This window comes from Papio anubis, chromosome 5, assembly GCF_008728515.1.
Source record: "Papio anubis isolate 15944 chromosome 5, Panubis1.0, whole genome shotgun sequence".
Classification (NCBI taxonomy): Eukaryota; Metazoa; Chordata; class Mammalia; order Primates; family Cercopithecidae; genus Papio; species Papio anubis.
This window is the reverse complement of record NC_044980.1, coordinates 115838213-115857073: the sequence shown is the minus strand read 5'-3', so window position 1 is coordinate 115857073 and position 18861 is coordinate 115838213. Positions and strand designations below refer to the sequence as shown.

Below are 18861 nucleotides of genomic sequence, written 5' to 3'. Positions count from 1 at the left end.
CAGGTGTTTGCAGCCCCGTCATCCAGTGGATGGCTGGGGTTTAACATGATTCTGGGTGTGGTCTGCTTGATCTTCTTGTAGTTTTAAGTGTGGTTCCTTCAGGCAGGTCTGGAAGCAGCGAGAATATGGGTACACCTCTCTCCTGCATGGATTTTGAGAGTTTGTGATGATTTGTTTCCCTGTAAATGGATTCAGTATGCCATGGATGTTTCTGAAGGTCTTCTGAGGCTAGCTCAGCCCACGTCATGTGCCTGTTGCTGGGCAAGTGGCTTGTTTCAGAGTTAATTCTTCGGGAGAGCTTTTCCCAATTGCTAATGATATCAAACCTCTGGGTCCCTGGGTTTAGTACCAATGGGTTTAGACCAATAGATAGGGATTAGGATTTGTAGTTCTGCCACTGGAAGTTCCTGAGAGAGACAGCTGGACAGTAGAGGAAGAGGGCTCGCCTTGGAAGACCTCGGTTCTGCAAGCTACAAGGCAAGAGATCTTGGGAAAGACACTAAATTCCTGTGTCTCTGTTTGCTCAACTACAAAATGAGAGGAGTTGGATCAAATCATCTCTAAGGTCATTCATAACTTTAAAATTATATGAATATGTGTACCACCAGGATATGAACTTTGCTTGAGTTTCCACTAATGAGTCCATAACATGTTATCTAGATTCATAATTCCTATCAAGTAACATCATTCTATGTAACAGCATAATTGAAAAGATTGATTCCTTGAGTCTAAACATGGGTTACTGAACCATGGCCATTTGGCCACAAGATGGGTATGAGGACTTCAGAGGAATTCTTTTGACCAAAAGCAGGCAGCGAGTGAGTGCTGTAGCAAGCCAAAAGAGTGGGCGTGGCCGGCAGGCTACTCAGGCATCACTCTGGGCTATTTGTTAGATCAATCGGTCACTGAAGAGTAATTTAAAACATACATCCAATATGCAAACATGATTCTTACCCACAACTTTCTGCCTTTGGTAGAGAGGGCAAGTGTCGCACATTTAGGAAATCAAGAAACAGTTTGGGAAGTTCTTCATTTTCTAAAATGACAGCCTGTGAAAGCAGAAAACAGAATTAGAAACTGAAGTGAAGTTTGCTAGGCAATCAATCAAATGAACTATTTCAAAAAGTCATAACCATCCATCAAAGTTCTTACCAGCAACATTCCTCACAGTCAAGATGAGGAGTGGTCTCTGTTTTGCCCACCAGGAATTCAGGCTGACACACACGCTAGGGAGTGCTGGCAAATACTGCAGTTTATCTGTTCTTTCATTCAACTGGCATTTATAGAGCACCTACTATACACTAGATGCTGACTAGGGAACAAGACAGTGGGGAGCCAGGTAGAAATGGTTCCTGCCTTCATGGAGATTCTAATCCAGAGTGAATATTTCAAAACCTGGGAACATCAACAATACTGTTAAGATATGTATATCAAATTGTCCTTACTGAATGACAAAGTGGTCTGATATACATTATCTATACATATATGTGTGTGTGTGTGTGTGTGTATCTCCCCACAGGAAACCACTACTATTTAGGAAATATGGTAAGTTATTTTTTAACTGGAAGGTTTAGTCAAGCACCCTCAACTATCACCTGTTTTGGCATTAGAATCAACTGACATTTATTGCCATTTGGACAGCTCCACTCAAAGGGTCAGTAACAACTTTACTGCTAAGTGTAAATCAGCATACATGCTGGAAAAAAATCTATAGAGCTCTTCCATTTAGTGAGCTCTGCTACATAGCCGGCATAATGGCATAACCACGTCACTACTCAGAGATCCAGATTATGCAACGTCAAGGAGAAATCTGACAAAGAAGTATGTATCTTCATATCTATGTATTTTTAAAGTCTACCAGAGTGTGTGAACTGAACAGAAGTTTGCCACCTCCCCCTCCCCCTTTTCCAAAAGACCACAGGAGAAAAGCATCAAAGGTTGTATCTTAATCTCTGACTTCAATACAACTATTCTTAAGGATCATTTTTCATAACTTACCATGGGTAAATTTTGTCCAGTAAGTACATGTTGTTTAAAGAACTATGAGAATTGGTGGTGAAATATCATTCATACAACTGATCAGGAATACTGTGTAGGGTGGTGCATAAGATATATAACAAGTAACAAAAGTGAAGTGAAATTATGTTCCTTGTAGATACACAGTTCTATATCACATCTTGTTTTTAGCCATGGTTCACATACTGAGTTGCCCCAATTTCTTATCAGGTTTTGTAATACTGTTACCCAGTTCAGGTCATACAAATGGGGTGGGTGACTACACAGGTTGCCAGTACTCCTAGGCTGCCCTCTGTCCCACACTAGAGCATAGCGCTCCTGGTGTTCAGTCCCTGGAGAGGGGTCATCTAAAGAGCCACCTCCATTGGGGGCTGCTACTGTTCTTTACACAGCTCACTGTTCCCACGGAAGCTTAAGGAATAAAAGATAGAAGAAAAAATTGGGGTGTTATACTTTATTCATTAAAAAAGAATTTACTGGGCATCTATTATGTTAGACACTGGGACATGATGATAAATCTTACAGGTCCAGTGGAGCATGGGCTGGTGAAGAAAGCTAGCAATGAACAAGTAAACACACACACTAAACAACAACTTAAACTTGCCTTAGAATATAGTGAGATAGAATCGAAATAGCGTATCACTCTCTAAGCGTTTTCCCATCTACCAATGCATTCATCCGTCCATCCCTCTGTCCCTCTCTCCATCCATGTGTGTGTATGTGTTTACTTTCTCCTGGTTATAAAAATAGAAAAATAAAAAGTTCAGAAAATAAAGAGAAAAAAAACCCTCTCTGTTCAGAGGCATAATTTCATTACTATTTCAATTAAATTTCCTTAAATCATTTCACTTTTACCTCAGTTTTTACCTATTCGAGGACACTTTTGGGTGCCCAGAGGTCATAATTTCAGTGCCCATAACTCAAAAAGTTCTGGGAATCATCACACATATAAAACTCCAAGGTATTTTGGCTGTGACACATGTTTCAATGATTGTTTTTTTTCTAGATATCTTTTTAAGAGGATGATACAATAAGTATTTGAATAATAAAGCTTAATGTTGTAACACATGCAGACCTGTTCCCCCAGGCAATAGTTTTAATTATCTGTACAAGTGGTAGCTTTCAGATTTAAAAAAAGACGGAAGAGTATAACATTCTTATCTCCACCCCCACCTTCTTAAAATAAATTAAATCAATAACAAGTGTGGGACACTTTTAATGACCTGAACTACTTAATTTCCAGGATCTTTAGACATGTCATCCATCACTGCAGTATGGAGGAAGACATCTCTTGAGTGTTCAGGGGGTTACTTAGGTTTTATTAATGCAAGATTTAGGGAATTTTAACAAGGTGAATTGTTTATTTGCCTTGACAGATTGGCTTACAATGCACTGGCCACATCTACAGCATGATCATTAATGACAAAAGACAGGCAAAAAGCTGTTTACACTGCAACATAGGGACGGGAATTAATCCTGCTCAGCCTCCCCAAACAGAGTTCTCCAAACAGATGATCACATTGCTTTACGTAAGATATACTGGCAAAAGCAATACAGAAAACTCCAGAAATCTGTGTGTAATTTACTTTGCTAAATTTTCACTGAATATTCTCAAATAATATTTTCCATAAAACAATGACCAATATGTACTTTGGGATTTATAGTTTTAGAGAAGGCAGCATTGAGGGTTAGTTAAGCATTCAGTTATGTGGGCAGGCATATTTCCTAAGTTCTGTTTTAAAAGCTTGGGAGAAAAGAACTAATACTTCAGAGATACAGTAAAATATAGAAGAATTTACCTAATGTAACATATTATGTACAAATGACTGTCATCAGTTGGTACAGAGATGAAAAAGAGGAATTAAATCTTTTTGTTCATACACACGTGACCTTATTCATGAGAAACTGAACAGTAAGGCTGGACCTCACAACTGTTCCATTTACAACTTCTTCAGTTTCTTGAAAGGCTTTTGCTCTGAAGGAACTACCCCTTCTTGAAGCTGTACCCTGGATCATCCTATAGAATAAAGATGTCAGTTCGGTTTAAATCTCTCAACTTTGCTCAACAATAAGCTCCTAAGTTTTAAAAAATTAAATTTTTGAATATCAAATCCTATCTCTCTATTGTTTTAGATTGCTTATCTTTATTTTTGATTAATATCCATCCAATGATTAATCACTTTCATTCTTTAGAGAGGCAGTGTGGTGTAGGAAGTACGTGGGCTTTCAGGGAAGACTTGAGTTTGAATCCTTTCTCTTTCTATCTTAAAAGGTTATTGTGAGGATTAAATGTCTCCAAGAATCTCTGATACACAATTAGTGATGGATAGATGCTAATTCTCTTTTCTTTGAGTACTGTTGTTGTATGAATCCCCAACAACCTATTTTACCAATTTTGAAGTTTGGATTATTGTTCATCAAGCAAACAGAGCTTCTTGGCCCTCTATATTTCAGGTATCTTTTTGAGTATCAGATAAAAGCTGAGTATCCTGCTTGCTGGAAAACACACATACATCTATAATTGTGCTTTCAGTGGCAGGGGGTTTGCAGACCCCTGACAGCCCAGCCAAGAACACCGGCTTTTAGCTTAGACAGGGCAATAGCACTCACTGCTGGGCTCACTTTTCTTTGGCCTGGAGCCTGAGGCACTGTTGGCTGGTGCTGTGTGCCAGCTCCCCAAAGGGGACACGTTGGCCTTCTTGTTTCAGTTTTCTATCTCTTTGTCAATTAGAACCCCACTGGAGGGTATGCTGCCTTGCTATTAGAATTCATTAATGCCTTCAGCTCTGGGCTGAGTTGAAGACATTTGTCTGGCATTGAGGCTACTGTGGTAAAGGATTCTTTCTAATACACCAAAATCTATTGCTGCACCGATTCTAGAGAATAATTCATATTCATGATTTCCATGTCTTCTATATATTATTCTAAAATGCAGCAGTCAGTGGTGTGGAGGGTTCCCAAAATTAACAAAACATTAAGGAAAGTATGATTTTCCACTCTATCGTTGCTGGGTTAGAGTACAGCTGATGAAGCACTACCATGCTGCCCGTGTTATAAGAGGGGCATTCTGAACTGCAGGGTAGTGATGGGATCAGGCCCAGTGCTATCTACTTAATTACCCAATGACTCTGGTGGTGGAGTTTTGACGCTGCTCATCCCATTCCTGGATGCAAGTTGGCACACATGGCCTGTCAACTAATTTATACAGTAAAACATCAAGAATTCAAAATGAATGTCACAAGTTTGGAGAAAAAGCTAGAAATAAATCCTAATAAATTTTACAGGTATACACACAGAGTGAAATACTGTGAGAAACAGAATTAATTACCCAGATGCAAGACAGAGTAGCTGTTTATGTGCGAGAGTCATGGGTCTCAAATGGTAGGTCTACAAGAACTGCTCCTTTCACATGGTATCAAATGAGCTGAACAGTTCTCTCACCCCACTTAAGGTGATATTATCAAGCAACCCCTGCCACCACAAAAGAGAAATAAGAATAAACCTAGGAAGAGCTAGAGGCAAGCAATGAAAATAACTAAAAGATTTCAAAATAGTTTCCATAAAAACAAGTCATCCAATATTGGGTATGAAGAATAGAACCAGGCAGTGGAAAGTCAAGGGGATAATGATCTTTAAGTTAACTAACTGTTCTGTTAAGGAAGGTGGCCACTGGTTATCCAGCATTTTCAAAGCTGCTGGAACAAGAAGAAAGTACTGTCAAAAGCAGCAAGGAAGGAGTCATTTTCTAATTGAAGCATGTGCAATAAAAGTAGTAAAAGTGACACAGTATGAAAAGAATAGGCACTGAAGAGTATCAAAATATGCTGGACTCTTTAATAGACTTGCAGATTGGAGATGGCATAGAATTAACAGAGAAATGCCCTAAAGAAACTTCCATCCAATCTGTCACTTAGGAATACAAGAAGACCAAAAATCAGGTTATTATGATGGTACACGTAGGAAATGGGGTTAAATGAAAGAACTGTTACAGGTGTGTGATAGGCTGCTTGACATACTTCGATATTACTACATCCAACTCTGATAAATAGCAAAACTGTGCAAAGAGTGTATTTTGTAAAAAACAAACAAAACAATTTTTCTTTACACAATGCTACTCACTCTTGTAAGAATAAATGACTTTCTCTAAAGCAGACCAGATATTTCCTCAGCAATATCATTTTAAATGAAGAATTTAAAAAAAATTAAACTCTATGAAAGCATTTATAAAAAACTTACTGCATGGGGCAGAAAAACAACAGCATTACCACCAACAGCCCCTGCAAGCTCAATGTTTACTCCAGAAGAAATGTTCTTTTTATTGAAAAGGTGCAATTATCATCATGTAACACAAATCACAAAATCCCAATTTTTCTACCTTATCAGCTTTATAAAATCATGTTCCCAAAGGATACCATTGATTAGTTGCACATGTTCTTTCTGTGACATCCCAAATACTTAATTGTCGGTTATCTTTTCTTCTTCGGTAAGTAAAATGTAGTCACAAAATTACAGAGGGACTTGTTCTGCCTTAACCTTCACGAGATGCCATCATGCAGTGGAAAACACTGGTAAAATATCACAGGATAACGCCGTCCGACAAGGGAGACATATAAACACTGTAATGATTTCCCACGAGTTTCCATTTTAGAAAATTGTCACTAAGGCGAGCATAAACGGTGACACATCTCCACTGAGAACACGGTGAAATCGAACGCTGGCATTCTAGTTAGGTCCAAACCTACCCAGCAGCCAATTATAACAGGAATGGAACATCTTGTTGAAAACTTGGACAAGACCACTTTGCTAACCTTCTAAGATCATAGCACAGGGCTGTGTTGTTTTCACTGATTTGATCCTTTTATTCCCTTTTACACACACACACACACACACACACACACACACACACACACACACACACGTTTCTTCCTATTGTCTATCAGGGTTGTTATAAACTGTAGGGAACCTCTTTGTCACAAAAGCTAAGGTATTGAACTAAGTCAAGAGGTTTACAAGAGCACTTTAAGCCCTTCCTCCATTCCATCTAGTTTGGTTTGAAATGTCCGGCTGTTGGGGTGACAAAGTTCACCACCGCAGCTTTTCCTCTCTTTACCAGGAAAGATGCTTCATACCATATCTACTTCAGAGATATGGCTAAAAACAGGGAGGGAGAAAAATCAATACCTCCTCACTGCAGTAACTGGGCTCAGTGTCACTGTCCTCTGGGACCCAAAACCTACGAACTCACAGAGGCTCTGTAGTCCTCAGTCTTCTACTTACCACTTCCCTGCACCTGGTCAAAATTTCACAAAATGAGTCATAATCAGGTTAGCAAAGGAACACTTTTAAAAAGTCAGCCAGTAGACAGATTTAAGAAGGATCGTGACCACCTGAAAAATAAAAATCAGATGTGCTCTGAAGAACCCACTGTACGATGCATCCCCCTTTTTGTGTGTGACACCATTTGCAAGATGCGTCTAGCCTGTACCTTGGTAAAAACTGCACTACTCAAGGAATTCAAATAGACACCTGCTATGGTTTCACAGGGCTTTATAGATTATCTTGCAAGAAATCTGAGGACCTACACTAAACGCTGAATGCGGGAAAGGGCCTATTTAAAATAATAACGAATCTGTGCAAAGAAATAATATAATTTGGCCTAAGAAGATTTGAAAAAAAAAGGAATATCATTTCTGATAATGTGGCTAAAAGGAAAAAACTAACCATGGACAAAAGAAAGTGGAAAATCAATAGTCTTTGGAGCTATTTTAATATCAAAACTTACATTCTGTGTTTTTCTGGAATGTATTCATATAAAAGTATTCGTTTAGCACTTACTAACTACAAGCATTGTGTTGGGGACACAATGGTTAGCCCAACAAATATAGTCCTGTCCTCCCAGGGTTTACCATTGGGTAGGGAAGATGAATGCTGATTCACAGTAATGAATGTGAAATTACAAACTGAATTAGTACCTTAAAGGGGAGTAGCTAGTTTCCTTGATCATTAGTAACAAAGCACCCCTATTAACCTGTGGGGTGAAGGAGAGCTTCCCTGGGGAAGTGACCCTTGAGCTGGGAGTTGAATGAGCTAATGAGAATAATGTGAGTAGGATATTCCAGTTCGTTCAAAGGCCTGTGGAAGGTAGAAGCATGACATTAAAAAAAACCCTTAAAGAAGGCCACAGAAAAAAATAAAGCTAAGCAATAAAATGGGGTCACCTAAGCTGGAGAGGTTAGGCAGGGCTTCTGGATCATGTGAAGGATTTTCTTTTCTTTTCTCTGTAGACTTGGGAGTCACTGAATGATCTTATGTGGGTGGGTGGTAGGTAGATGGGGTATCTCACTGTACATGACACCATCTGATTTGTATTGTGACTACAACTAGAACAGTAGTAGTGTTAATCAGATCCAGGGACCATGCATTAAATCCTCTCTTTGGCTAACTCTAAACTGCGTCTTAACTAACCCACTGAGCTAATTTTAATGACTATATATTTTTCATTTCATATTTGGTTCCTTTTCAAACCTGGAAGCTCTATTTTTCTTAGAGTCTTAATCTTTTCTTATGCCCAGATTAAACGTTTATTAATTTGTTTCTGTTAGATTGTTATTTTACTTGCAGTTCTTTGGATCTAATCCTGCTGTTTTGTGTCTCTGTTCTCACTCATAGCTGTTTATTCCTGTAGTTTTCTATGTTTTGTAGTTTTGGTTCATAAGCTCATATTCAGAAAGGCTTTATCTGTGGGAATCTACTGCAGGCCAAGTTCTAGGTATGTCTTCCTTGAGTGGTTTTGCTTCTGCTCCTAGGAAGCAGATCCCTGACTGGGATCCTAGAGACATAATCAGCTTTAACTCAATGATAACATTAATTTTCTAGATTGGGGCTTCTGAGATTATGCAGGTACTGCAACTACTATCTATCTATCTATCTATCTATCTATCTATCTATCTATCTATCTATCTATCTATCTATCTACCTATCTATCCTAGGGATATAATCAGTTTTGAGACAATGGTAACATTAATTTTCTAGATTGGGGCTTCTGAGACTATGCAGGTACAGCAAATATTATTTATATATATATATGTGTATATATATAAAAATATAAATATATATAACTCTGAACTCTCAGGAAACATGGTTAGGAAGCATTAGGAAAACCTCTGTCTATGCTCATGGATTTTTCACAGGCCAGGGGTCTCCAAAGTATATTACAGACATGTGGAGAGTTAAGCAAGATCATGAATTGTGATTCAGGAAAAAATATCAGAACTTCCATTTTTACTTACTTTTAATTAAAAAATAAAAAACCTATCTTTTCTAATTTTTAGTATGTAGACTCACAGTACGTATGTAAGATTTATTATTAAATACACACATTTTGGAGTGTTATGAAACATTTTTTATTGATAAGGATGTATGGTCCTACGCCAGTAGACTTGGCCTCTGAATATAATGTACTCAAGAGTTTATAATAGCCAAGCCAATAAGGCCCAATATATCCCTACCACAGTACTTGAAATAGTCTCTTTTATCCTTGTTTACCCTAAGGTAAACTATGTGAGGGCACAGCTCTATTATTGCAAATGCCCTTACCACCTCTTTTTAACTGGCCAACTCTAACTTATTTTTCAAGTTTCAGCTCTAGTGTCATTTCCCTTAGGAAACTTTCCCAAACCCTCAGGTTGGGCTGTTATCTTTTTTGGTGACAAAACAATCATTTCATTTGATGTAATGTTTAATACTGGGTTGTCATATTAACTTTCAACAATTTTAATCTACCAAATATGGTAATTTTCATGTGGGTTAGAACAACAATAACAACAATAATGTTTCATTTAATGTCTATTCTGTGCCAGGCTCCTTATCTTATTTAATTCTCACAATACCATGAGATGTTTTCATTATCCAAATTCTACATATGAGGAAATTGGGGCTGAGAAAGGCTAAATCATTTGTGACAGTTTCTTAGAAGGTAAGGGGACAGTTGGGATTGGAACCCAGGTGTCTCTAGCTTCAAAGCTACTGTTCAAATTATATATCGGTTCAGAGTCATTCATTCATTCATTCATTTCCCAAATATTTCCTGACATTTACTGTATGCACAATAGCACTATGCTATATAGTTTAATTCTTTTCTTATTTAATTTTATTGGAATATTTCATCTTTCCCAATATTTTTCTATTCTATTTATAAACTTAACTTATTCCACAGATATATTTAAGGGAGCCATTGAAATTGGCTCAATTAAAATACATTCTTGGTTTTCCTTGGATTTTAAATTTATCTTAACATCTCAACTAATTCTTACAAATATATAAAGAATTTCAGACTAAGAAAGGCAACATATTCCATTAATCTTTCTATTAAAACAACAACAACAACAACAAAATGACTGGGTGCAGTGGCTCACACCTGTTATCGCAGAACTTTGGGAGGCCAAGGCGGGTGGATCACTTGAAGTCAGGAGTTCCAGATCAGCCTGGCCAACATGGAGAAACCCTGTGTCTACTAAAAACACAAAAAATTAGCTGAGTGAGGTGGCACGTGTCTGTGATCCCAACTACTTGGGTGGCTGAGGCACAAGAATCACTTGAACCCGGGAGGCAGAGTTGCAGTAAGCCAAGATGGTACCAATGCACTCCAGCCTGGGCGACAGAGCGAGACTCTGTCTCAAACAAAACAAAACAAAACAAAAAACAAAAGGATCTGGCCTCATAACATTTCAAAACCTGTTTGACAACTTCTGACTAGCTCAATTCTTTTCAGCAAATGACCGGGTACAATTACTTTAAAGTCACATATTATACATATTTGATCCATTTAAATTACCTGTGTATTGAATAAAAATGCACTTCAATTACACATAATAGATAATGCCAGGATTTATGGGGCATTTTCTTGATGATTTGATAGAAAAAAAATCCAAACAAATTTTAAAAACAATCATAGGCTGGGCACAGTGGCTCACACCTGTAATCCCAGCACTTTGGGAGGCTGAGGTGGGTGGATCACTTGAGGTCAGGAGCTCAAGACCAGCCTGGTCAACATGGTGAAACTCCGTCTCTACCAAAAATACAAAAATTAGTTGGGTGTGGTGGTGGGCACCTATAATCCTAACTACATGGGAGGCCAAGACAGATGAATTGCTTGAACTCAGGAGGCAGAGGCTGCAGTAAGCCAAGATCGGGCCACTGCACTCCAGACAACAGAATGAGGCTCTGTCTCAAAAATAAATACATAAATATATACATACATACAACTACAAACTAGCTACGTACCTGTAAGTGAAACCTAAGATCAGGAGACTACGGTATTTAATATTACTGTTTTACAACAAGCGAACCAAAACAGATTTAATAATTCAAATAATGTGGTAAGACATTTAGTTAAATACAAGTTATAGAATGGGAGTGCTGCTTTACTACTTTATAGAAGAAACAGTAATCAGAACTAGGTTTATAAAATGTTCCCTATAGATGGCCTTAGGAGACTGGTTTTTAATAAAAGATTTACAATTAGCACAGCCCATATGTGTTGATGAACTGACGTTTTTTAAAGTGTTTAAGGTGCTTTAAAACAATTTGCTCTCTCAGGGCCCTTAAACATTCCCCCAACTACCTAGTTTATTTCAGCATTCTCTTTTTTTACATACTGTACACTTTGACCCAGCTCCAGGACAGCTGGATTTCAAGTGGTATAGTCTAGCTAGATGAGGCCTCTCTAGGGATATACATTCTTACTGTACTATAGTTCAGACAGAGTATACTAGGCTAACATCATTTTTTTAAATGAAGACTTCCAACACCATTTTATATTTGGTCAGTTATAACACTACATTTAGTCACCTGTTTAAATGCTACAGTAATGTAATTGATGTTTTACATGGATTTAGGAACCCTCAATGAGCAAACTTCAAAGTGCACAGTAGTTAGTGGGAAAATAGTGGGAGATGGTTAGAGTGTGACAACAGACTTAATTATAAGATGTGTAGCTAGTCCTCAGAGAAACAATGTATGAAAAGTGGCCCTTGTGGAGATGGCTCATAGGCTATAAAATAAAAAACATCTGTAAAGAAAGTTAGGAGGAGGTGCTTGGCCTCTTGGCTGCAACAAAAAATACAGTCAATGAAATTGTTCACTAAAATACACAGGGAGGAACAGTAGCCTACTGGGACAGAACACAATAGCAAGAAAGATGAGAAATTAGGGCTATCTACACATGACTGGTAAGGACTACACAGGGGGTCCACGCTGGAACCTGTTCTCTGAGTTCAGGGAAAGAGGAACATATGTACCCTAGCCCTTCTCCCAAATCTAACACTGAAATGAATCCTTCTATCACTTGGGAGCTGAATTACAGACATTTATTCAGGGACCTATACACAAGAATGAATATGCCCCTTTCTGGGAGTTTTCCAGATTACACCAGTCTTTTTGCACCTATGCAAGAGATCCAGTCTTCTCTTCTTCTTTACTAATGGAATACCAACTTTCTTGGGGTGTGTGGCAAGCTGCCAAGCTAAAAATAACAAAGAACAATATCAAAAACTGATGAAAATAATATACCCTGCCTCACTCTTCCCCCAACATTTCCCATCAACAACCCCCCCGCGCCCCCAATGCCCCCAGCCCTGCCCGCACCCCATCCCTTAGCATGTGACACAGATCTAACCAACAAAAATGTCACAAGAAGTGACTGGATGGGAAAAGTCAAAAAGCTTCCTTAAAATGACTGGTCAGGCTGCAGTGGCCCCCATCTTTTTGCTCATGTCTCTCCCCTTTCCTCCTTCCACTTGGCTAGAATATGGGCATGGTCTTTGAGCTTAGTTGCCATCTTGTAATTATGAGGAAAAGGCCAAAAGAACCAAGGAGATGCAGTCCTTGATAATCTTGAGCCAGTGAGCCAAAACCCACAATTACCTACCACTTTCCTTCTCAGTGATTAAGGTTAAAATTCACTTTTGGTTAAGCCCTTGGATTTGGCTTGTTACCTATGGTAGAACACATAAACCCCTGATAGAGCCCTCATGCCTCTGCAGATTGTAAAGTCCTGTTTTTAGCCCATAGGACAGAATACTAAGTAGCATTATTGATACAAAAAGAGAGAGAAAGAGCAAAGAAAAAGGAATTTTGATATTCTATTTTTAATTTACTGCTTTAGTACTGGGTAGAATACTTAGGGGAAAAAAGAAAACATAATGCTGATATGTTATTTTTAATTTACTACTTTTAAAAAGTCCATAACACAAAGAATAGCATATGAAAAATAAAAATGCAATTAGGTTCATGCACAGTCTATAAAAAGAAAAGGCCTAATACATGAAAAATTCGTAAACCTAACCCAGCAGGTGCCAAGAACACCCATTATAGGACAGTAAAGAAATCAAGAATATAGGTAATGAGATGAACCTAAACAAAGAAAAATGTAAGCTGATTATCTAGAAAAATATCCTCCCAAATTGGATCTTTTAAACAAATCATAGACTGTATCCCCAGGAAATGGAGTGTTCTGTTAAACTAACTTTACAAAAGAATGGCCAAACCACTGTAGAATGAGCCACAGGGAATAATTTAGCATTGGCTGGTGGAAAAAAAAAATACAATTCTACTTTAATAGGTCTTTTTAATCAAAAATTTTATGATGATTTAACAGCCTTCCATTAAGAGCAATTAAAGGGAGATAGCAAGGATTTACACTAATATTCTAACAAGTTAAAAATGACTTCATACCTCTTCGAGCAAACGTTTTCTATCTTGAAGTTCTTAGCTAAGTTTGAGGGAGATATACTAATTTATTAAAAAATAAAAAGCTGGAAGATGTGCCTCTGGTGTCTCAGGATAAAATTTGTGAATTCATTTCTCCTCCCTGCCTATGGTTATCCCTAGTATACCCCGACTAAGGAGCCAGATATCACTGGGGCTGGGCAGAGGTTCAGGAGACACAAAGGTACTCCTAAAAGCAATGGAGAAACCAACAACCTAGATAGCTTGTCAGGCCTATATATTAACCACTCTAGTTGGCCAAACTGTACCAGGCAGTGGTCTACTCAACCACCCTCACCTCAGTCTGTTCCAACTGTATCCTGGAAAGCAGGGTAGGGAACTACCTGGGAACACCTGACAGGCATGCTCCTTTTTCCTGAATAATTTAAATAGCTCATTAAAGAAAGAGAACATTTCTTACATGGTTTTATTTACATTATGATTAATTTCTCTTTAAAAAGCTTGTGTTTTATACGTAATCCACTTGTGTTATAACTTCCTAGCCCCTTAATGCATGCACACAGGCCAAAGAAAGTATTTGTTCCATAGACTTGGTATGCAAACTCATTTATTCAGATCTTAAAAGCACTATCTCTGTGGGCCAATAAGTTCCGACAAAGGCCTTCTGTGCAATGGTGTTGCTCCCTTACTATTAGTGAGACTTCCAATCCACTGACCCAGTACTTTCTGACTCCCATTAGCCCCCCTCTAAATTTTCTGCCCTCTTGTCCAGCTTAAGGAGCTGTGATCTACCATCAGAATAAGTCCCCTGAACCACCCTCAAACCCATCAACTCCTCTTCCTCTGCTGTACTCGGAACAGCTCAGTTCTGGCTGAATCCCAGCAATCTCTCATTCATGCCTTAACCTAAGCTGCTAAACACTGAGAAAAATTACAGAATACAAAAAAGACTGGTTTCATTTTAAATTTAAGCTTTTATCCTCAAAATATGGTCCAGAAATCTTGCTACTTTTCTCTAGAACAGTAGTTCTCAAACTGTAGCCAGCATCAGAACCACTTAGAGGGCTTGTTAAAACAGTTTGCTTGGTCCAACTGAGAGAGTTTTTGATCTAGCTGGTCTTTGGTGGGGCCTAAGAATTTGCATTTCAAATAAGTTACCAAGTTTCCAGGTGATGCTGAAGCTAGTGGTCCAGGAACCACACTCGAAAACTACTTCGCTAGAAGAATCAGCCTTTACCCATTTTCAAAACTTACCCTCTTCTTTTATCTCCCTCATCCCTTCCTCCACCCTCTCTCCCAGCTGATAACCACTCTTCACACTTCAAAGAGAATGCAGAAGCCACCTGGCTTGATCCTCCTCATCTTCATCCCAACAACTCTACCTATACTGCACTTCCATCAATCTTCTCCTTCTTCTGCTATAGTGGAGAAAACGTCCTTCCTTCCATCAGAAGCCAATTCCTATATCTCTGCTCTGGCTCTCAGCCCACCCCTTGACTTTCTCAAGTATTTCTTTCTTTTTTTTTTTGAGACGGAGTCTCACTCTGTCGCCCAGGCTGGAGTGCAGTGGCCGGATCTCAGCTCACTGCAAGCTCCGCCTCCTGGGTTCACGCCATTCTCCTGCCTCAGCCTCCCAAGTAGCTGGGACTACAAGCGCCCGCCACCTCGCCCGGCTAGTTTTTTGTGTTTTTTTAGTAGAGACGGGCTTTCACTGTGTTAGCCAGGATGGTCTCGATCTCCTGACCTCGTGATCCACCCGTCTCAGCCTCCCAAAGTGCTGGGATTACAGGCTTGAGCCACCGCGCCCGGCCTCAAGTATTTATTTCTTTAGTTATTTTGCTCTTCTTTCTCCTAGCTATTCACTAATTCCATCCATCCATCCACCCACCCATCCACCTCCCATCCACCTCCCATCCATGCATTTACCTATCTACCTATTCACCCTTCCATCTCTGCTGAACCATTCCTATCAGCACATAAACATGCACTCTCACTGTAAAACAACAGGAAAAAAATATCCCTCAGAGGCTACAGCCCATTTCTCTGCTCTTCATGGCAAAAGTTTCCAAGAGTGTTCTACAGATGCTGTTTCCCTTTCTTATCTCCAGTTCATTCACTCTTTCATGCTCTGCAAATTGGCTTCGGCTTCCACCATCCTCAGCTTGCCATGGCCACAGGTCTCTTTTGGGTTGCTAAATCACTGCTAACTTCACGTTATTCAGCTTCTGAGCAGTCACCACTCACCCTGACAGCCACCCTCCCACTTCTCTCTTTTTTTTTTTTCTGTGACTCTTCGGGTTTGTTTCAGATCACATTCTCACTCTCCTTTGTAGCCTCTTCCTTTTCTATCTGACCTCAGAATGTTGGGACTCTTCAAGGCTTAGCCAGCACCCTCTCCCTAAGTCCACCAACTGCCATGGATTTTACAACCATAAGGCTGATGAGGTAAAAATTCACATCTTCAGGCTAGACTTCTTGTCTGGGATCCAGACTCATCAAAACTAAGTATCTATTTAAAATCTCCACTTGAATTTCTTACAGACATCTGCAATTCAAAATGTTCAAAGCAGAACTCAGTATTTCTTTGAACAAAAATAAAGAAACCTGCCACTCCATGACCCATCACTGTCCACTTTCCTCATCTCTGCCAAAGATGGCCGCATCCACCCAGCTGCTTCCTTTCTCTCACCTCTGACAACCAGGCTATCACAGCATCCTCTGGAGCTCCTCTCTCACTCATTCTCACTCTCTGATAACCTCTTTCTTGCTCCCTTATTTGTTTCCTTCAGAGTGCTAGCAATTATTTCCTTGATGGGTTTACTTGGCTTTTGTCCACTCAACTCCAGCTCCAAGAGGGCAGGGCTGAGTCTGCCGAATCATCACTGTATCTCTGCAGCCAAGAAAGGGCTCTGAATGCATGAGGGTTACTCCAGAGGCAGAATCAGGGCCAAGAAAGGTTAAATACTGAGAAAGCAAACTCTGGCTAGTTTAAAGAGAAAGGTCAAAGCTGAAGTCTCCTCATGGAATGCTCTGCTTTGGAAGGCAATAGGTGTCACTGCAGCAAGTGTCTGACCCAAAGCAGCTGGAGGCCCAGTTCACATCAATGCTGAAGCAAGAACTTAGAGACTGATAGGAAATTAAGCAAGGGATTTACTGAGGAAACAATAATAACATCTAACATCTTCAAAACGTTTTATGGCTTGCTAAGTGGCCTCACATACAATGGGTCGCTTAATCCTCTCAACTACCTTTGAGGTAGATAAGCTCAAGAGCACTTTATAGATGGAAAAACTGACTCTGAGATGTTAAATGACTTGCATTTCTTCCTAATAAACCAAGTCCAGATCCACCAAGTGAACAATCGCTGTGTCTTTGGGCAGGAGAGTTGAGATCCCAGGTCTTGCACTCTCCCTGAAGTGCTCCTAAGAGACCTTCTCTCACCACCTTCTGGTCCTTCAGTGGTCAGCTGCTCCCCTTCATCCTCTGGTCCAGAGCAGGACCCACAGTGCCTCTCTCAAGCTCTGGTGAAAGGCCATGCTGTGGCTGACTATGTACATAAGACTCAACCAAGGAGGATGCCACAGGGAAATACAAACATGGTCATGACATGAGATGACATGGGTACAAGTTACCAACAAAATAAGCCATTGTTCATCTAAATCTTGGGAAAAATAATCCAAACAGAACAGTAATGCTCTCGCTTTGTGTCAAATGGATTCTGCTACCCAAAGAAGTCCCTCTTTGACCACTTTATTATGGCTCACAACAATCTCAACTTCAATAAGGACAAAAAAGAGAAATTAAAAACAGCTTGTTCACTACAATTTTTTTTCTTTCTTTGTTTTTTCATTTGTTCACTATACTTTTTAATATATAAGGAAAAATGCAGGCCGAAAATTAGGTTAATTTGTCTTTAATTTTTAAATACTATTATCCTAATAAGTGCTAAAAACTCATGTCAAAATTGCAAACATTTCCTAAGTTTTTTTACACAGCCCACTATGTCTTCATTTCTAGAAGAGGAAAATAGCTACTCACTAAAGCAATCTGTCTTGAGTACAATTTTGCAACTGCAATATAACTGAGTCAGACAGCAACCTGAACTCTGTTAAAGCATAACTTTGAATAATGCAGTGAGAAGAAGCCTCCCAACTGTGATAACTTTTCTTGTTTTGTCTCACTGATATTTCCTTATGAGGGTGTTTGGGTCAGAGTAAGCTCCTGAGGACTGATCTGACATTCCCTTTGAAACTAATTACATTAAACAGCAGGTGCCCACTTCAAGTTTGAGGAGAATGCAAGACTTTCAGGGAATTCAGTGCAGTTGGGGTTAATGCTCTCATTTTTCAGGAGCTTCTTTAAGCTTAGATATCCTCTGCTCCATTAACTGTGTCATTTATTTAAAGAAAAAAGAAGGATCAATCTGAGAGATTGAAGTTTAAAAGTATAAAATGCAGTGAGGTTTTTTTTTGTTTTTTGTTTTTGTTTTTGCTGTATTTTAGCTACCCTAAGAATATACTCTGAAATACCTACATACCTTTAAGTACATAATGCGTTAGCTAATCATATTTTCAGGGAAAAATCTGCTATTCAAGTTACAGATTCCAACAGATTGTTGTGACGATCATATGACACATAAAAGGGGAGCAAGCTACAGAGAGAAGAGTGATGGATCTGTGTCTGTGACTGAACTCTCTATCACTAAACCCAGTTTTGATAGAATAGGCATTTCTTCACTAATTAATACAAATAAGGATTACTCTGGAAAAAAAACATTGATGCTGATGTTACAGTAAACCAACAGATATCCATTATTCTTTAGTGGCCTTCTGTTAGTAATCTGATGACTATCACAATAATATGAATATTTAGCAAACCTAAAAGCACACCTTTTCAAACATACCAACTTTACTCTAAATATAAACAGAAGCAATACAGTCATAGTTTAAGAATATTTGCTCACTGTCTGGGAAACACAGTGAGACCTTATCTCTACAAAATTTTTAAAAAAATTAACAGGGCATGGTTGTACACACCTATAGTCCTACCTACTCAGGCAGCTAAGGCAGGAGGATTGCTTGAGCCCAGGAGGTCGAGGCTGCAGTGAGCTATGATCTT

General features: G+C 39.1%; 1 protein-coding gene across 3 annotated transcripts in view; it reads right to left on the bottom strand.

The window, feature by feature from the left end:
* Window positions 1-18861, bottom strand: part of SNX24 (sorting nexin 24) — a 177544-nt gene that overhangs the window by 7980 nt on the left and 150703 nt on the right. For all 3 annotated transcript variants that reach the window (XM_009208978.4, XM_031666430.1, XM_031666431.1), the window contains one exon: window positions 955-1049. In XM_009208978.4, coding sequence (XP_009207242.2) covers window positions 955-1049 — 95 coding nt within the window. The remainder of the gene's footprint in view (window positions 1-954; window positions 1050-18861) is intronic.